This window comes from Phycodurus eques, chromosome 5, assembly GCF_024500275.1.
Source record: "Phycodurus eques isolate BA_2022a chromosome 5, UOR_Pequ_1.1, whole genome shotgun sequence".
Lineage (NCBI taxonomy): Eukaryota > Metazoa > Chordata > Actinopteri > Syngnathiformes > Syngnathidae > Phycodurus > Phycodurus eques.
The window spans coordinates 2,552,501-2,573,994 of record NC_084529.1 but is presented as its reverse complement, the minus strand read 5'-3'; the positions used below and the strand labels follow the sequence as shown (position 1 = coordinate 2,573,994).

At 40.0% G+C, this 21,494-nt stretch overlaps 1 protein-coding gene across 20 annotated transcripts in view; it reads right to left on the bottom strand.

Annotated features, from left to right (window-relative positions):
• Positions 1 to 867: 867 nt before the first annotated feature.
• mical3a (microtubule associated monooxygenase, calponin and LIM domain containing 3a) overlaps positions 868 to 21,494 on the bottom strand; it is a 93,400-nt gene continuing 72,773 nt past the window's right edge. For 15 of the 20 annotated variants that reach the window (XM_061676825.1, XM_061676827.1, XM_061676826.1 and 12 more), the window contains 7 exons: positions 19,724 to 19,831; positions 19,311 to 19,404; positions 18,864 to 18,914; positions 16,661 to 16,711; positions 8,088 to 8,187; positions 7,063 to 7,136; positions 868 to 5,474 (listed from right to left, as the gene is read on the bottom strand). In XM_061676825.1, coding sequence (XP_061532809.1) covers positions 5,290 to 5,474; positions 7,063 to 7,136; positions 8,088 to 8,187; positions 16,661 to 16,711; positions 18,864 to 18,914; positions 19,311 to 19,404; positions 19,724 to 19,831 — 663 coding nt within the window. In that variant the 3' untranslated portion in view covers positions 868 to 5,289. The remainder of the gene's footprint in view (positions 5,475 to 7,062; positions 7,137 to 8,087; positions 8,188 to 16,660; positions 16,712 to 18,863; positions 18,915 to 19,310; positions 19,405 to 19,723; positions 19,832 to 21,494) is intronic. The other 5 variants (XM_061676829.1, XM_061676840.1, XM_061676845.1 and 2 more) reach the window with 2 other exon arrangements.

Sequence of the window (21,494 nt, the reverse complement as noted above, 5' to 3'; positions counted from 1 at the left end):
CAAGTTATAAGTAACACGCAACTACCGGAAGTCGTCCCGGAAGCCCAACCTTTCAATCTAAGTGCACAAACATAATGCGTAAAACACTACATTCGGTACACTTTTCTGCACATACGAGATCTAACACAAAGTCTGTCTTGTATTGACAACCCCCAAATAGGCTTTATAAAGACTATTAAAAGATACGTCACTTAAATAACGACAATATTTAGAAACAAAAGACAATCGAGTCAGAAATGTATTCATTGAATGCTTATCATTGTCGTTGTATAGATAGCTAGATAGATAAATTCAGTGTTTTTATACATCTCCTGACAAACTGTATCGCAATATTTTTGCACAATTGTGTTAAAATAAACACAGGTGGAGCAAATGAAGGACACTTGCCACGCAGATATTGTACAAAGTCGGCATAAACCTATGCTTATCAAAAACTCCAATCGATGTTTATTATTTGAGCATAAGTGTTTGTCTAATATTCAAAGAGAAGGGCTTGAATATAGTCCAGCAGTTATTTGATCAATTTTAATCTGGATATGATTCAAGTAATTACCCAGCAAATAAACCCATTTGATTTTACATCCTAACTTTGCATATTTAAACAATCGATTTGTCATTAATTTAAATTACAAGTTAGACTCTATGATAAATTGAATTCACTTTCAAAAGTCAAAAGTCCATAAGTCTTTAGAACTTTACAGATCATAGAAGGTTAGTGTTTATAACACTTACTGCAAAAAAAAAAAAAAAAAAGTGAGTTTGATGACTTAAACCGCCTTCAGTCATCAAACTGAGCAAAACAAACGTCAATGTCTCTGAAGGTTTTCCTAAAAAGTCTAAAACACAAGTGAACATTTCAAGAAAAAGTTAGAAAGGAAAACTGCATTGTTTTATTGCTGTTTGCAGCATACATCCAACACCCATAAGCATTTTTAGCTACACAAAACATTTACATAAGTCGTGTGTCAACAGAACGGTTTAAAAATTAGGATTCTTATACTTTACATATAATACAGTTTTCACACATTAATAAATATCAATACAATCATGTCACACTTATCACACTCAATCTACAACCAGAAGAATTGTGTAACTGTGTTTCAACTCACAGCACATACATAACACGTACTGCATGTGCTCGGAAAACAGTGATTTTTTTGTTTTTGTTTAAAGGTCTATATGACCTGTCCCTCATGGTCCAATTTGATGCAAAATATTCACAGCATTTGCATTATTCCAGAACCTCAAATTAAACTTAAAATTATTTTTTAGAGACCCTTAAAAAAGATTTGCAGAAAAAACCCCAAGTAAAAACCTGTACGTCCACTGAGACATAAACCCAGGCCTAAAGGATGGTAAAATCGAAAAGGGCATCTGTACGTATGAACACTCCCACTTTCTGAAATGTGTGTGAATCTCCTCAGTTGCATGCTATTGTCGGAAACAAAATACAAGACAGGATATGGACAAGTGTTTGTAAACATTAGATATACAATGAATTTCATACGGAAGAGGGGGCCCTTCCCTGTTGAACACATGAAACGCTTGTGTGGTTTCCCTCGACATTTTATTAGCTCCAAAATACAAACGTAAAACAACGCAACCTCCCTGAAACCGTCCTTTCATGAATTTTGTACAGTTTTTTGCTTTTTCAAGGTCACTGGGAAGCCAGCGCCAATCCCAGCTGACTGGAAACCCTGGACTGACCACTTTTCAATCACATCTATTCACACTCCCATACAAACAATTTAGAGTCTTCAGTTTGGACCGCGCGAGAAAAGAAGAGTAAGGAGGGCAAGATACACAGCAGCTTTAACACGTCACAATTTTTGTCAGTAAATATATTATTTCCGGGGGGGCTATTGACATGAAAAATTCACCAGAAGTTAGTAATCCATACATACAAAGAAAGTAGAACAAATAAGATCAGGAATTAAGTTGTAATAATGTGAAATACCACAGGGAAAAAGTATTGAACACGCCAAGTGGTATTTATTTAATACTTTATACAAAAGCTTGTTTGCACTGACAGCTTCAAGACGGCTCCTGTATGGAGAAACTAGTCACTCTGGTGTGATTTTTGGCCCATTTCTCCACACAAGCAGTCTTCAAATCTTGAAGGTTCTGTGGGGCTTCTTTTATCGACCTTGAGTTTGTCGGTTTGTGTGTGCGTTTGTTTTTATGTATGGATCACTTGGCTTGTTCCCAACATCTGGTAAAATATTCCTGTCAATAGCACCTTTGGAAACATTTAGTGAGAAAAATGGTGATGTGTTAAATACTTATTTCAGCCACTGTGTTTGTGTATCCAGCCATCTATTTTTAATAATAATGCAGCCATATGGGAGGCACAAGCCAGTGCAAACTGCAGGCCAATCCCAGATAAATGTGGAGGCTTCGTCAGGACGGGCATTCAGCTTAAAAGTTTTGACGGAAAAAATGAGCGTTCCATAAAAATTCCATACCGAATTGATCGTGGCAGAGGTTAACAACTTCTGCCACCGGCGCTGTTAACCTACAAGGCGCTGGTGGAAATGCAGCCACTGTGGGTCGAAGACAAAGGAGAGGTGGTGGAAAGCGGGTCTTGGGCAGAAAGAGAAGAGGAAAGCACAGAGCCTAGAACCAAATGTGGGCACTTTGAATGTTGGGACTATGACAGGAAAAGCTTGGTAGTTGGTTGACATGATGATTAGGAGAAAGGTTGACATATTGTGTGTCCAGGAGAGCAGGTGGAAAGGCAGTGCATAAGATATTACATACACCATTGAATTTCATTAAATCGGGTAAATATTAGGAATCACCTGGCAAACAAACCATATAAAGACCAATGATTGTGTGAGGGGAAGAAAAAAAAAAAAAAAAAAAAAAAAAAAAAAAAAGAAAAGGTCATGTGTAGTCAGGTGAATTAAAAACTGAGGAAATCTGTTGAAAGGTAAAACTAATAAATACATTGTTTTGATATCTTGTAACCCTGTCCTCGAATAAAATTTTCATCCCATGGTATGCAGAATCAGTAGGGTCTTTTACATTACACAATCACCAAAATAAAAGCTGGCTGAAAACTGCACTTGCCAGAGTGCTGAAAAGCAACATGCAGACTTGATCTTTGAGCTCAACCATCTTTGAATGACCATCCTTTACAATTGACAGCGTTTCTTACTTGTGGGAACAGTCAAAGTGCTAAAAAGGAACATATGCTGACGTGACCTTTGCCAGATCAGCCCTCTGCTGAGCTTTAAAATAAATAAGGCTCTCAAAATAACCCTCTAAAAATGCGATGGACCAGGGCCAAATTCTATGTAGTCCTGTTGACTGTGGGGCTTTAGAGTTTGCATGTTCTCCCCATGTCCATGTGAGTTTTCTCGTCCTCGCTCCCCAATCCTTCTCAGAGATAGGTTGAATGCACAGAACAACTTTCACTGTGCAGTACATCGTACAACTGACAAGGTACCTTTTCATTGCTTTTCTGGGACAATAAACAGCAGGGAAAAGTTCAATTCATGGATGGTGAATTATTACACTCTTCAATCGTGTACCTAATAAAGTGACAAATGGGCTTACGTCTGTAGTGTGTGTCCCTGTAAGGTGGGACAAAATAAAACAGGTATTCGCTATGGCAGCAGTCTTTACTGGTTACTTTTACACTATGTTCCCAGCAGCCACTGCAGCCCCGTTTGAAGCATGGGATGCTGGCCATTATGTTTCTCCGTATTCCTAAGTTTTCTTAGCGGCTATCACAGTATCCGTGATGGGCCGTGGGAGACGGGCGGTGACTGAATCCCGGAGGCTCAAAGGTGGCACTACGTTCCGGCCCGCGGTTCAGCAGCCGGTATTTTCCCTCACAGCTCGTCACTTTCTGATGCGGTCGCTCGTGTTTGTCATATTCTGTCAAGGCTTTCTACGGCTGAAAGATGAATGTAAGGCAGCTTTGGAGCATGTTTGTTTCCCCGGCAGTGGAATGGCGCTCCCCTACCGGACGTCAGCACAGGGGTGGACTCATACGGCCGCTCCATACATATTTGATATGAGTTTTCTTTTAACAACTCATTCGCTAATGCATCTTGTACCAAAACATGCAAAAGAGCCTGTCATTCACATACACACTGCGCTTGTGTGCATGCTCTTAGAGGTAGAGTGCTCTTTCTCCCTCACACACGCATGCAGGTGTGCGCGCACGCACACACACGCACACACACACACACACATCTCTAGCATTACAAAAAGGTATGCCACAGCAGGCATTGTTGGTAAATTAACCACATGGCTTAGCTTTAGAAGAGTTATAGGGAGTGAGTGCGAGATAAATATGCCTTTTTCACTACTGATCGCCTCCAAGTACCCCGTTATACTAAGGCCAACGAGGTTTCTCAGCCGCACCGTGGCAAACGTTTTGACAATGTAAACATCTGGTTGGGCCATCACGGCCTGTTACGTTTGACATTGTCTCACGACAATCCTGTTCTATCCCCAGTGGCATGAAGCAGGGCTGCCACGGCCGCCGGGAACATTGCGTACACGTAGCCTTGCATTGTAATTACACAAGTGCAACATAACATACTGGGCACTCGTGTGTTTGTGTGTGAATGCAAATAATGCTTAATAAAAGATGATAAATATATTAAAGTCCATATCTGATGGCTTCTTAGTGCGGATCCACAAAACACAATGTTAAGGGGGAACAAACAGTGATCTATATTGTCTCTCTGGTTCATCAGGAAGAAGAAGTCCGTCAGAGGGGATCTTCAGAAGAGCATAGACTTCCTGCAGTCAGAGTAAGCCTTGATAACATTCCTCTTTGTGTTCCCCAAAGACAGGAGGAGGCTCTTGATCTGCTGTCAAATGTTACTGCATCTACACAAATTATTTACAAAACAGAATTCTTCACATCAGCAGGACCAGACTGCAGTATTCCCTTTAGATAATACCAGATCAAACAAGTCTTTAAACATGCTTCCAAAGGTGCCAGCACTTCAAGGCTGTGATGATAAGTTGCGAATGTACTGTCTTTCTACTCACGGTGACAGTACAACCCGTAAAAGTGATTACCTCGGACTGGCTGTTGGCTGAGGTCATGTAAACGCTGCAGACTGCTTCAACCTATCTCAGCAGCAGCCAGGGTGTGTGCACGTGTGTGTTTGATAAGAATCTTTACACATTCACCGCTGCGGGTGTGACAGATTCAGACGAACTGTCTTTTTCCATGTTCACCGCACTATGCTGATCAAAGCAGGCAGAGACTCTCCAGCTCATTTCAACCTAGGACCCGTTGGGGCAATTAGTTCACGCTTGTTAAACCCAATTAAGGTTGAAGCCTTTGGAGAGCATCACAGCTTCCAGGTCCTTGTCTTCCTCCTTCTCTCGGAGCCTCTGCTCCTCCAGGAGTGCCACCAGGGCATCACGTTGCTCCACAACATCTAGCATCTCATTTAAGATCTGCTTTTCCTGTGCAAGCTCCTTCTCGTTCTTCAGGTGGTCTGAAAAAGAGCAAGGCAAATGAGCAATCACAGAGAAAATACACATTGGCCAATAATAACAGCTGGATTTAAAAAATCTGCACATACAAAAGATCACTAGCAACGCATGGTCATAGACACGCACAATGTATGCCACTTGGTGGGGGTATCGCACCCGTAGGGCAGGGGCGGTGTGGCAATTGGGAATTTCGGAACCACTCCTGAAAGGCCGGCCCGGCCAACTGTCTTTTAAAAAAGGATAATTCCTATAAAACTTCCAATACACACAGCCATCTTTTAACACCATATAATTACAGACTGTCAACAAAGCCGTGCATGAGCGCATCTGTCGCGTGCGCCGTGCACGCCAAGCCGAGTGCCCTGGCCACCGGCACCGGTTTAGATTATAGCCCGCAGGCCGCAACGTGTGTTTATGATTCGTGACTTCGTCGGACCCTTGCTGTTGTGCCGTGCGCGGTGCAACCAACCGGTATTAGTTAAGCAGCAGACAAGCCCGAAGCGGGTCATCTCCGGCTCCTGAGCCCCACACCAGATGGGAACCAAAATGTGCAAAGCTGACAGACCTTTTCATTTTCTTACATGGATTGCCTTTGTGTATTAACATAACTCTTGTCACGATGATTGTTATTATTATTATTAGCAGCTGCAACAACATCAGGGGGGGAGGTCACTAGCATAGGGGTTATTGAGGGACTGGGTGACCCCATGGTGGCAGTGAGGAGCTGATGCTGGTCTTGGAGAACACGGAGGCGGAGGAAGACGTGGTTGTCTTATTGGGGGAGAAGGAAGAAAATGGAACAGGAAGCAGCAATATCCCGACCAGTAGAGATGCCGTGTATAAGGCTGCCATACTGGGCAACTGTAGTATGCATACAGTGTATACAGCAAATGATGAGACCGAAAATCACAGTCACCGCTTATTGGTTAGTTTTTGGGACTTCGTTGCAATAATAATTCAGTCTTTGGTTGTGCGCACCGCGGCTCTCCATCTAAATTCACGGGCTGAATTTTGAGCCCAGTACGTCCCTGCCGTATGGGATTGTTTCTCAACATTCACACTTTTGCCGGTGAAAGGGCTCAACACCCACACCTTACCAACTATAATTGCACAAATGCTTTACAGCAGTGGGCAGCCTTTTCTTCCCCTCCCTCTCTGCTGTTCCATGAACGGCAGGTTATAGTAGCAGTATGCTACCCCATCATTATCAACCTTCCCCATGTTATGGGAAAGCTACACAACGAATGAAATCAACATCTTTGCAACATTTGGTGAAAAGCATGATACTCTGACACATATCTGTAGCCCTAACTGAAGGAGGAGATCCCATTTTGGCCCATGCTGAGATTTCAAGTACTGCACTGTCAAACATACAACGGTCAATACCCCACATGATACTGTGGCTGTTTTGCACATATACTGTAACAATCTCTTCGGTGGATGCAGCTATAGAAGTACCCCATACATTTATTCAATAGGAGGGCAGGTATGATGACACTATCAGAGAGTTGTAATTCGCGGTGCATCATCCAGAGAGAGGTGTTTATATTTACATTAGAGCAGCAGTCACAGACTTGGCTGCAAACTCACCTTCCACAGCCATTCGCTCCCTCAGTTCCTGCTGCAGTCGGCTCTGACGGTCCTCTAGCTCCAATTCTCTGGCACTTAAAAGACAAAATGAACAGAAGAACTATCACTTTCAGCCTTCCTGAGTGCCATATCTTAAAAGACTTTGATAGAATAACGATAGTGTGCAACTCAACAGCATTATCTATGTAAGTAATGTGACATTATTCCACCATGAACCACTGCACAGGGTTCCGACACATTTCAGATTTTGAAATTCCATACATTTTCCAGACCCAAATTTCCAGACTTCTCGGTAAAAAATAAAAAAACAAAAAAATCTAATAAAATATATATTTTTTTAAATCTAATCATTTGTGACATTTCAGTCAATAGATGATATTATAATATTTATATGAGACAGTCGATATACTCTGTCGGTCTTCGTTGACTGGACGGCGGCATAAGATTTTGCAGGTTATCGATCATTCAAAACATCAACTGTGACGTGTTCAGTTCGTATTTGTGGTTTCGGAGCATGTATGCCATAGTGTCAAACTCATGGCTCAGGGGCCATTTCCGGCCCGTCACATCATTTTATGTGGCCCGTGAAAGCAAATTAAGCGCGTCAACTTCCATGATTGTTGCTAAAATGCGTACAAAAATGTTAAATTGTCATATGTATAAAATACTGAGATATTGCAGAAGCTTTTTTTTTTTTTTTTTTTACAAACCCCTTTTGACAATAGTTAAAAAATTGACCAATAGTTAAACTACTACACTTGACTTCTGACTTCACAACTACTTATCCATCAGCTTATTGTGTATATGTAATAAAATGATAAGGCAATTGAATTCAGCACAGCCCTCTGATGGAAACCATAACTACAATGCGGCCCGCAACAAAAATGAGTTTGACTCATGGCTGTATACTTTCCCAGTGGCCAGAGCAGCTTCTTTTGCCCGAATCATAGTGTGCCATAGAATTTTGGCCATTTTTTTCTGTGTAAAGCTTTGGAGGTCTTTCTACAAACCTTGCTATCACTTACAATATCATGAGTTCGGATTCATAGCGGACAAGGGCATTCTTCTCCTGCACCAGCTTGAACCACTCTTGCATTAGTTTAGGATCGTCCTTCTTACCCATGCCTGGAGAAAAGAATGGGCAAAGTATGGCAGTGAGAGGCAGGACATCAGACAAGACATATCAGGACATAAAAGGACACTCAAGGACCAACGCTGGGTAATGCAATGACAGCCAAGGCGGGATATCCTTGTTGAGGGATGGTGAGGTGGAAAGATGGACTCGACACACAATTGTGGTCGGATGGTCCATACTTCCCAGAGTCACATAAAGATGGTGTGGAGGTTTCAACTTCAGGGAGGTGTGTGTACAAACAATTCTCAAACACACATACAAACACAATGAAAGTTGGAAATAATTTTTTTTTATAAAGATCCATTTGTTTAACACAGATCAGACAGTGTATGTAGGTAGATGTTCTTTTGGAGTAACTATTATTCAGTATCTTCTTGGTTCATCAGAGTACAAAGTGATGAAGGCTATGTGGGTGGACCGTAGTAAAAACATTTGACTAAATTCAGGGACTTTTCACTTAATCCTTCCCTGCCCAGCTAATGACCCATCAGCAGAAATTAAATAACTCAAATCCAATCAAAGCAGAGCATTTTAAGAGGAAACGATTTCTGAACTATATATTGCCTTTGCTTTAGAATTTATGTGAATCCCGGGATATCCTATGGCGCCAAGCTAAAATAATTGAATTGTGTAGTACAATGCTAGTTTATGATGAAAATATATCAAAGCAGTTCTCCGATGCCATTTGTGAGCAGTATGTATTGAGACTGCAGATATCAACCCAATTACAATTACTTAATCTTGATTAAAATGGCACATTATTAGTTATTGACTTCCTGCCATTCCTGAACTTCAAGAGCTCACTGAAATTGAAAGAGTCTTCATGATACTTGATGGCTTCTACTCATTTTTATGACGTGGTCTAAAAATTAGCCCTGTACATTATTATAGATATTACAAATAGTTTCGTTGAGCCTGGACCAAGTCGTCTCCCTTCAGGTTTAAAATAAAGGCAAACAAATTGGTCTATTCATCTCTGTGCTTTCTCTGTAGTTCCGGAGGGCGTCGCTTGGTTCTATGTCAGGGTATGGATCGAGGCATTTCAATGAAGTCTGGCTGACAATGACAATATACCGTATATGCCACCTGTCCACTAATACTGCAGTCACACTGGCCGATTTGTATCCACTTGACACCTGATTCAGATTTGAGGATATGCAATGTAATGTGATGTGATTTTCTGCCTACACTGTTCTGATACTGTACGTATCAGAACCGGGCCACTTGGGACGAAATAATCCGAAGTGGGTCAGTTGAAGCATGTGAAAAATCCTACCTTAGTTTCTTCATTATTGCTTTTCTCTCCATGATCTTTAAGACCAATATATTGAAACTGATAAGTAGGACTGTCACTATCATTTTTTTAAAGACGTTTTCCCAAAAACTATCATGAGAAACGATAATATTGCCGTTTTTTTAAATGCCTCTCAAATCATGAAAATTAAAGCCAGCCCTTATTATTTTTTATTGATTTATTTTATTTTTTTTGCTTTTAAATCAGTATTGTTATTATTATAATTTCCTTTCTTGTTTCTCTAATAAATTGGTTTTCTTTACTCTATGATATGGATCCCCCTGGGTCTAAAACAAAGAATAAAGAGCTGCTGGTCTATATGAAGCCTTCTATTCAAATTACATACTGTATATTCGGTTTCGAAGCCCAAACCGAATGAAAATGCTCCATATAAACACCTAAATCAGAAAAAGCAGGCCGAATTTGAATAGAATTTCATTTGGTTTCACAGGGGTGCAATATTACTTTTGCCACACCGATCAGAAGTTAATGTTCCTGTGTTTGTGTTAACTGGGGACTAACAAGAAACTCGGACCGAAGTGCTAATATTGTCAACGATATCGCCACGATGGAGTGAGCTGTTTAGCTCCTTAACTCGCTAGCTCGTTAGCGCGCAGGCTAGCTAATTAGCTTGCGAGTTTGCTCGTAAGGTCGCGTCCGGGCTAGCGAACACAACCAACAGTTAACCTTCCCTTAATTGTCTTTGTTGTGTGAATCTACCCGCTGCACATGGAGCAAGGCTATGGAGTATTTGGACGGAGCCAACACCGGCAAGCATGTACCGGTCCATGAGCCCACTAGCGGCTAATGAAACAGCCAAACAACTCTGGCGGCTCACTGTGTGATCTGCACGCGGGCTAACCACAACAAAGACAATTTCTAGAGTCCATAAAAACTATCGTGTCCATTTTATATTATCGAATGATAAGTCGATATAGTAATTATTTTGTGACAGGCCTGCTGATAAGAGTTTGGGTTGAAAAGATTTAATGTTGAATTTGTTTTCAATTTGCTATTATGCCTAGTTATAACAAATACAACATTTTCCAACAATTTTTGGCACATAATGTAAATGCTCATCTCTCGCATTAAAGATTGTGTGCTTTTTTCCAAATGAATGATCAAATGCAAGCTGTCTCTTCATATGATAGTCCAATGGCCAGATTCACACTACGTTGTTAGGTCTGGGGAGAAGCATATTAAGTGCAGTTCACAGAGCTTCAGACTTTCTCCATAGCATGCTAAGAAATAACTGCTATTTGACAGCAGCTGGTGGATCCAAGATGTTTCCTTGAAACAGTTAAGGGACTTTCAATGCAGCGTGACATACTTACAGACGAGAAGATGAGATTCTGAGGGGGGAAGAAACGTGTTGTAGATACAGTAGAAGTAACTAAAGACTCAAGGCTTGAGCATTTTTGTACAGACTACCTTATTTATGTGTTGTTTTTTTCTCTAAATATTTCTTTCCAACATCCCCACCAACACCAGCCCTCAGCCCAAGGTTCCAAACACAGGAGAGCCCTCGGTGAAAGGGAACATAAAAGTAAAGCAAAAATCAATCACATCACACACGGAAAAAAAAAAGCTCGTCTTCACACACTTCACAATTTGAAACTCAGGTAAAATCTCCATTGGCAGGTGTTAGCTACAAGAACAATCCAGATGATTCATTCATTTTTAAAACTTGTTTTGTGCATGACTCCAATATAACACATCTTCACACCATGCAAGGGTCACACGCCTGCAAGCTATAAGTTACATTTGAGGGGTTCATCGCGTGCATTGTTGTGATTTTGTATTACGTGACACCTGTCAATAATCTTAAAATGGCGAATGGTGGTCACTAGGATGACCTATTCTACTTGTTGAATTTGCAAACAAAACATGCATTTTGTTCAAAATAACACCACAGCAGAGTAGTAGCCCCTACAAAATTACAGTGTGGGAAAATCTACTGAGCCGTAATAAAAAAATAAAATAAATAAAAAATAAATTAAAAAAAGAGGAGGGAAGGAAGATGAGAGAGGGTTCAAGGAAATAGCCCAGTTCTGGAGAACCCCTGTGGTTGCCATGGTAACCTGCCACACCCGACAAGCAGAGGCGGCGAGGTTACGTTACCTTCAGGGGAACAGCAGAGGCAGAAGGGGAGAGGTCGCCGACGGTGCATCCCCACATAGGGCTCAACTTCCACAAGACAGGGGGAAAGGGAGCGAGGGGCTGACACAGACAGGGACATTGATGTGGAATAGAGAAGGGGTGGTAGAAATGATACAGAAGAACAAGAAGAAGAAAAGCAGAGATGTTACAGTGAGAAACAGTAGAGGACAGGGTGTGGGAGGGTGAAGGGACACAGTGTGATGAGAAAGAAAAACGGGAGGATAAAATCAAAAGGAGGGCAAGAAGAGTGAGATAGGAAGAAGACAAATCACCTAGGAAGAGGTGGGAGAGATCATCTCTGTAGTATAAGGGATGAATAAAGTAGGAGTAAAAATTGGAAAACAACCTGGATGAAAAAGCCTTTTGCTAATGCATTTCTATACGCTTCACATTCTTCATTTGAGGATAAGGTAGAATAAAAAAAAAAAACTTGCACTTCCATACAATTTTTTTTTTTTTTTTTTAAAACATCGCATGGTTCAAGTGACAATTCCAATGTCTTGGGGAAAAGAAAAAGTATGGAATCAGATATCCTCAGATGGGAATGAGTCCTCTTGTAAACTATCAAATTCGAGCTTGACGCCATCGCAATGAACCGATCAGTGACGTATACACCCTGTGTCTCCTCAAGAAAATACAGTAAAACATGTAAATAAATCTAAACTACAGCGAACATAAAGATCATTTACTATGACCTAATACGTTAGAGGCATTTGCTGACGACATCCAGTGGAGAAATGTGGAGGTTACCCTCATTCAAAACAATGGGGGGGTATAGTCAGCCCAGGCCAACTAAACTATGTAGTTTCATCCATCCAGCTATACCGGTTAGCCTGACTAGGGCCGTGGGTGTGCTGGAGCCTATCCCAGTTGAGTCGAGGCGAGAGACAGGGTACACCCTGAACTGGTCGCAAGCCAATTGCAGGGTACATATAGACAAACAACCATTCACACTCACATTCACACCTAAGGGCATTTCAGAGTCTTCAATGAAGCTACCATGCATGTTTTTGGAATCTGGGAGGACATCAGAGTACCCGGGGAAAACCCACATAGGCATGGGGAGAATATGCAACCTCCACAAAGGAGAGGCAGGATTTGAACGCAGGTCCCCAGAACTGTGAGGCAGATGTGCTAACCAGTCGTCCGCTGTGCTGCCCTATGTCATTTTTAATATTTGCATTATTCAACCTTTTTTCTTTTTTGTAATTTTTGTTTTCAAACAGGCATCATAAGTAAACAACAAAACGAGCAGCAGGGGAGGATCCATTATTTAACCCATGGTGTGTTCACCTTTACAATTGTGTGTTCATATGTCCATATATGTTTAGTTTGCTCTACCAGGTAGCAAATAACTTTAGTCAGGTCTAACAGTTAAAACAATTTTAATTTTGACGAATTTTCATCAAAATTATCAATTTTACCTCTCAAGTTAAAAGTGATTCTTTCCGTAGTATACAACATCAATCCAGTAGGTATTTTCTGGTCAGGGTCTTCTTACAGGCGACTAACAATAGTCTCAACAGATATTTATCACCAATCATTCATTCTTTTATAATTTACCCAGAAGCGGTATTTGAGTAAAAGTATGAATACCTTAACAGAAAATAACTTGGGTAAAAACAAATGTCACTTTGTCAAATATCATTTGATAAAATTCTGTAGTATCTGATATTTGTGGTACTTAAGTATCAAAACTAATTTTCTGGTCTTAAATGGACTTACGTATTGGAGGTAAAAAAGCAAATTGTCAGAATTTTGATTGTTCCTTTTAATTTATTAAGTTTACTTGAGTGATGTACAGTAGTTAAAGATCTGGGTTGGCTAATGAGCGAAGTTAGCCTGGCCGTCACGTGATGCTGGAGACTGCTGCCCTCTAGTGGGAAGGAGCAACAGAGACACACAGGTTGCATCTCAAGTCTGTTAAATGCAACGCTCCGAGCTCCAAGCTCCAAGCTCCTCAAAACATTGAACGCGACCAGGAAGTTGTCACACCGCCATATTAATGAGTGTCTCAAGTGTCTTAAATGCCCATTGAGGAGCGAAGATCAAACATTGAGGAGCCTCCATGAGCGATCTTAAATCGAGAGACGTCTGACTTATCCTCTGCGGAAGTACCATAGGTCCTCGATGGTGCCTTTTAAAAATGGACATGTACTAGATCGTGAACGGAGCAGAACTTGAAATAAAATACTTAATCTTCTGTTTTCGTCATTCCTTGATTATTTTAGTATGACTATACATACTTTGCTGAGTGTCTGTTGTATTTGCGGAAGTTGGGGCAGTCTTTAATACTAAAACGACTTAATTGCATTGGCTCATGGTTACTGTACGCCTAACCAACCACATATTTCGAAGGTTTGTGTTGTAATTAGGCTGTCATTTTGGGAAATGCATTTGGCCACAGGAAGAAAATAAAAGCGTTCTGTTGGTTTTACACTGTTTTTGCATTCAATGTAAAATAATCAGCATATCAACATTTTACATATACTGTATTTACGAGTCGCTCCAAAAATGTGCTGAGTGCAGAGAGAGACAGGAGGACAGGATGGGCTTGGTATTGACCAATCATGATAGTCTTTGCATCTGCAAAGTTGTAAAGAAAAACAGTGTTGATTATATTTGACTTTGTCATCCCACTGAAAGCATAAAGTGGACATTTGTTGTGATAGTCATAATTTAGCCATGCAGATGGTTCATTTGTGACATGTCAAAGGCGTGACGTCATCTTTAGTAGACGTCTCCATTTAAAGAAGACATCGAGGAATGCTTGTCTTATTTCCACCAAACATTCCTTCTGCATTGCTCCTCTGTGAATACTCCGACGGAAAATGGCGGATTAAAAAAAAAAAAAAAAAAAAAACAGTAATGCCGATAACGCGTTACCAGCATCACTGGTTTTATGAGAATGTAAACACAGTTATATCGAAAAAAATGCCACTTTAAATGGCATTAAATTAGAATTGGGCACTGGGACCTGCAGTGTACATCCAGCCTTAAGAGTCAATAATGTAGACACACTCATGCTGTTTAAGCTTTTAACTGATCATTAATTACAACTGCTTCTCCTAGGAAGCCACATACACTACATGTCACTACCATGACATTACAACTAGTTGTCCAGCTCGCTACTTTATACTGTAAATATGTACATTGCCTAACAAATTTGATGTCATTATGAAACTGAAATCATCTTGTCCATAATGTCATAGACTTACTGGCTACAAAATTCTGAAGAACAGCACCAAGATCGCCATGAAACTGAATAAAAGTGATGTATTATGAATTTAAAGCAAGCAAAATATCTTAAGATACAAAAGACCAATGATGTAGACTCACTACCAGGAATTCTCCAACTAAAAGGCAGACATAACACACATGGAACAACACTTACGGTATAGTCCCTTTGTACCAAGTTGGTAACTCACACTCCAGCAGTTGTTAAATTCACTTATAACCACCAGATAAGGAACCGCTGCACATTAAAGAGATCCAATTGGAGATATATTGTTCTAGGACAACCCCCTCTTAGGAGTCTCAGACAAAACATTAAGCATTAATAAAGTAATACCTTGGTAAAAATAAAACTAAAAAAATATTTTTTTGAAACAGCTCTTGCGTTGGAATCCACTGGATTGTGAAACTGTATGTAAGTTTAAGAAAAGTGATTCTATGTCGGAAGAGTGAGTGAGTAAAAGCAAGTTATGCCAAACAAAGAGAAGCCAAGAACCTCTTAAAATTGTGATGCCTACACAGACAAAGGCACAAGCTTTCTAAATGAAAATATACTGATTGACAGTGAATTGGCGGGCCAAAATCTTACCTTATATTCAAACAAGTCTGCAGTTATATGACAAATCCTACATGGTGACTACAGACCAGTCACCCAAGATCAGAGGTCGAGGGGTTGCATTAATGTTAGCACACATTGCGTATAAATACTAGGGGAGCAACAACTGAGCAGGTTAGAGAGAAAGTCATGGAGGGATTGTGGGACATAACTAAGGCAGCTAAAAGAAGCTTGGATTATTAGAAATATTAACAAGGCTCAGGTATTATTTTTACTAGGGGGGACACAGTTAAGGGAACAAACGTGTTTCTAATGGAAGGATATAAACTACTACGCTCTGAATGTTTCCCCATCCCTGCAACACAATCATCTTGTGATTTTGTGCTATTACTGTATGGTTTACATTCTATATATTTTAGCATATTGTTGTCAGAACTTAAGTATATATTAAAGTTTAGTTTGTTGGCTTGTTTGCAAAAGACAGAATTACCTACTACAGAGAGCATGAAAATGAGGTAAAAACAACACCCAGCTTTATTTGGGGCTCTTTATTTGTTTCAGAGCGGCTATATACTATACATGTTATCCTGACATAGGATTTTATTGCTTATTGTGGTGTTTTAATGGCTCAAAAAGATATAATGACAGTCATATCTATAATATCAAAATGTATATCTTATTATCAGATCTCATTGTGCTGGTCCTTTTTTTAATGAATGTGTAAAGAAGTGGAGATTTTTCATTTCTTACTGTAAATAGTACTACTACTGTTTTTGGGTTGAAATATTGTTAACTTGTGTATATTTCTTAATATGGTTGGAGTTCACAGTGGTGCAGAATTGCACTGCATCTTATTTAGCCACATGAACGAAGCAAAATATTAGAAACAGCTCTTTGCTTTAAGCTGTCTGATGTGCTACACCACTGCAACCTAAAACTACAGTTAATGTAGCCTATACTGCATACAATAATCCATCAGTCATAGGTTTTAGAAATCAGTCAATTTTATTGGTTTGATCTGCTTTTGGTGTGGAGAATGCCAGGAGATCTGGACAAGTGGAATGGAGGAGGTTTTGTAATGATGCTAACACCAATCAGCCAGCCAGCCAGTCAATGGAGGTAGATGGGTACAAAGCTCCAAGGAAAATAAAAGGTAGGGTGGGGAGACATTCAGTTAGCCATTAGGTTAGTCTGTAAGCGACAGATAGTAAATACATACCGCCCAGATGTAAGTCCAGGATTTCACTGTAATTAGAATCTCCCCAATAGTCTACAACGACAGGGATATATTAGAGATGAGTTATTTCACACTGCCCCACACTGGGCAGATGAACAATCCTCCTAAAATGAGCATGCATGCACACACACACACACACACACACACACACGCACACACATTCAACCTGCAGAGACCAAAAAACAAATAAATAAATAAAAAATAACAAAACTATCCTTCTGTACTCACCAGAGTGCCCAATACAAACATCTTACACGCATGAGCACATGACAATCAAAATAATCAAACTGCTTTATGGATTTGTTGTATTGCTGCAAACTGGCGCGGTCTACTTCATTCGGACTTTTATAGCTATTTTGTGTCATCCAATGAAATAAGGTAATTTAACCCAGCCAAGTATAGAAGATTCATTTTATAATGTAATGATTGAATATTTGATAATTGCTAACCAAAAGGGCATATGGGTGTTAAATGGGCTCTTTCAGTACAACAGGATACAGTATGAATACAGAAGTATTGGAAAAGACTTGAAAACAAAAAAAACAAAAATCAGGGTTTGGGTGAGACCTCCTTACATCCCTGCGACTCTTAATTCTTTTCACAAAGCTATTTTCCAACTCTGTAGGAACAGTTTCAGGAAGACCCCTTTCTGCTCCAGCATGACTGTGATGTATACTGCACAAAGCAAGGTCCGGATGGCCCAAAACAGACCTTTATAGTGTACGTGTAACACAAACTCTAGATTGCTGTTTTCCTACATTGCAATAACACATCGTAACCCAAAGAGTAATGGCAGATGCCTTTGTTTCAGCGCTGTTGGCCTGTCACGATAATTTTTTAAAGATGATTAATTTTCCCAAAAACTATCACAATAATTGAAATTATCATTGTTGTTTTATGCCTCTGAAACCTGAAATCATGAGCCTACCCTCCAGCTGCAAGACTGTTGTTGGTCCACTGAAGACGAGCCTTTCACCTGTCAATTAAATCTATGTTAACATTCACTTTAGTCAACGGGGGTTATGCAATGCACTTCCAGTTTTAAGGACTGATCCTGCTCCGCCTCTTCTAGTCCGCTGATCTCTACGCCAAATGACTATTATTTACAATTCACTCAAGGCACACCGTAAATTTCACCGAACAAGCTGAGTCGTATTATTAAAGCATATTCATCCATCTCAATACCTGCGTTAAATATAGACCAATCATCTAATGCATAGCTAGCATAGCTATTAATGTTCGCGCACTAGAGCCCACTCATTCTTTGGTCAAAACTACAAGAGACGGACGGCACAATCATTGACATTTTACTAATGTCTTTAAGCAAAGCAAACTACATCAACATTTTTCTTCCTTTCGTCGTGATTTCAAGTAGCAAGCTGTTTTTTTCAACTGCGAGGTTGGCCACTTGATTAGGGACAGCTAGCAAGACGGCAGACGGCCGGGCTTGTCGTCACCGTGCTTTTGCACACTAAACATTCTGAACTCGTGTCCCGTATTTAATAGAGGGTTTTGCGCTATGTTTGTGGAAGGCTAACAAATACAATACTGAGGAACGTAAAATAAAACAAAAACTGATCATTTGAGGACATCCAGCAACTGCACAAGAGTTACTGTTTTATTGAAATCTCCCCGAGAGCGAAGCAATTGTATGGCCGGCAGATAGTGTTTACAAAAATATCACCCTGACACCATGCCAACTGTGTGCCCCAGAAGTACTACGCCCCGTCTGTGAGCCCACAAGCGGCTAACTCTGTCGGCTCACTGTGTGATCTGCGCGCCCGCTCACCAAAGCAATGAGAATATATCGAGCCCGGAAAAACTGTCGTGTCAATTTTATTTATCAAACCATAAATCGATATAGTAATTATCGTGACAGGTCTACCAATCTGAATTTGATTTCAACCGCTGCCCATCAGAACAGATCACACTCATGTAAACGGTCCTCGCTGGGAGACAGTGAAGGAGACAACGTGCATCAAGAACAAGCACACACACACAAATCTTTGGAGGAACACACATTATCCTAAAGTACATGCATCTCTGACTGACGATGGCAGACATGTTACAGACAAATTATGATGTTCAAAGATGGAGAACTGTTGCAGTGTGCCACCACAGATGGAGCCAACGTAACAGTGTCACATGTCATTCATATGAAGAGAAACCTCAGTGACTCTAATACCTGATCTTCTTTTGTGCTGTTTGGGTAATGTATAAGTACCTTTGTATATCCCTTTAAGAAAGTAGAGTGGCAAACGTTAAAGCAGAGAAACAACTCGTGGCGAAATAAACAGTGACTTGGTTTCTAGAATATAAAAATAAATAGACCTTCTGTTTAGTGAATATACAGTCCTATGCAAAACCTTTAGTCCACCATTAGATCTGCATTTTTAGTAGTCCCATAATGACAATATATAACAAGAATGTCACTCAGTAGAGCACATACCTCCACCAGGGCTAAAAAAAAAAAAAAAAAAAAAAAAAAAAGCCATAACACTGGCATGTTTGAACATCACATAATTCCAGGAGCATACATTTGATATTGAAGCATTAAGATTTTTGAGGTATTCTGCCACATGTAGTTTAAAAAAATGAGAAAGAAAGGGCAGTATAGTGAGTATTTGTTTACCTGCTTCTCCTCGCAGTGCCTTTTCCACAGCCACGCCTCTCTCCTCCAGCTGCCTTTGCTTCTCCTCCACCTGCTCCAGCTGCCTTTGAATAATCTAAATGTAAAAAAAAGAGACTTTTTTTTTTAGGCAAAATGCCCCAAATACAAAAACGTGTGCCAACATAAATCAGATTAATTGTATCGTTTAATTAATCGGAAAAACGCTGTACTGAGAACAGTTACGTAAAAACCATCACACCCACATTCCCAAATGAATATATTTAGCTATAGAAAGATAGATTATTAATAAAAATGCATATATCAACAAAAATTTCATTTGACAACACAAATAGTGGGAAATATTACATTTTTACGAATCAATTAAACATGATCATATTTAGGTTTTGTAATAAGACTTTAATTTGCCTACTAACCTGGGCCCGGTGTAACCTCTTCAGTTCTTCCTGCTTTGCTTGTCGTCGAGCAGCTTTCTGGACTCTTCGTGTGAGCTTGGCATTGAGCTCCTCTTCTGTGTACGTTTTCTAGAGGAATCACAATAAGATGTTAGATGCTTAAAACAAAAGAAACGTGCATCTGGCAAAGGGCTCTCAAGAACTCACTAAAAGGAAAATTAATTCAGTCCACACGGTGGTGAACATTGTCGACTAGCACTTATGTGCACTGGCTTGGAAAATAAACTGAATTGCCTGGAACAATCAACACTAGGGTTGGGCTACGACAATCGATTGGAACCGGGATTACGTTCCGGTTCTCCCGGAACAATTCAAATTTAAAAATTTCGGTTCCCAGTTTCGATGCCTACCGTCCTCCCACCACAAGTAGCTGCAAAAACCAAAGAATAAGAACGTGCTTGTGCCCAACGGTGGCCGTGAACAAAAGTGTGTCTTAACTTTGCTGAAATGAATGACCAGTCATCTCAATGCAAAATTCGGAATAAGATTATATTGTGCAAATGACGCTTTCACAATGTGTTGCATCTGAAGCACTCAAAGCCTCAGCCTACACTTCGCGGAGCTTTAGTGATGTCAACTCTCAGTCAACTGTGTGAGTGAAACAATAAAATAAGTCTATGCCAACATTGAGACAGCTAATAAGGTAATCGGCTGCACTGATGTTTTTTTTGCATTTATTTTAGTCAAACCAATGTATGCGCCGATGACAGAAAAAAAAAAGCTTAACGTTGGGCTAAAACTTTACCGTAGCAACTTTACATCACAATGAATTGGGACAAAATTCACATAAACGTCTCACAGCATCACAAACACTAACTTTGTGCTTCATCGGGTAGGGAAAGGAATCAGCTTTTCATAGCATTTGGTTTCATCCATTAAAAAAAATAAAATAAAATACATTTCACCAGTGCCGTGTGAAATTAAATGAAATTACAAGTAGCACGACTGAATGTCGATGACGTATGAAAACAAACAAGCATGTAAATGAGTATTTATCGAGTACGGAAAAACTATCGTGTCCATTTTATTTTTCAGACAATAAGACGATACAGTAATTATCATGACAGGCCTATCCTTGAGTAATATAGACCCTTTCCAAAAAAATAGAATATCATGGAGAAATGTTTGTATTTATTTGTTTGTTTTTACATAATGTGGACTTCCACCTCATAAAACCCACAAAATAAGGAATTTTAAAAATGTGAATACTGTGAAGAAATCAGCCCAAATATTGCAGGCCATAAATGTTTTAAACTGAGTGTCACACACTCATCACCTACTAAACTCAAAAGCACCTGCACAGGTTTCCCCAGGTGTCATTAAATTGCTTCAGTTTGGTTCAATTGTTTCAGTTGGGTTCAATATGGGGAAGGCTGCAGACTTGACAACTGGCCAGAAGACCATCATTGATACCCTCCATAGGATGGGGAAGCCACAAAAGCTAATACCTAAGCAGGCTGGCTGTTCACAGAGTGCTGTGTCCAAGCATACCAATGGAAAGTCTAGTGGAAGGACAAAATTCTAACTACCATCAACTAAAATCCAACTACCGGAGACAAATTCCTTGTGTGTTTTTTGGACATTCTTGGCAAATAAATTCTGAAATGTGGCAGGAGAAGATGCACCAGCAAAAGAGATGACCGTGGGCTTCAGCAGATTATTAGACACAAGATTCAAGAATCTAGCAGCGATCCATAAAAAGTGGAATGAGGCGGGAGTCACAGCTTCAAAA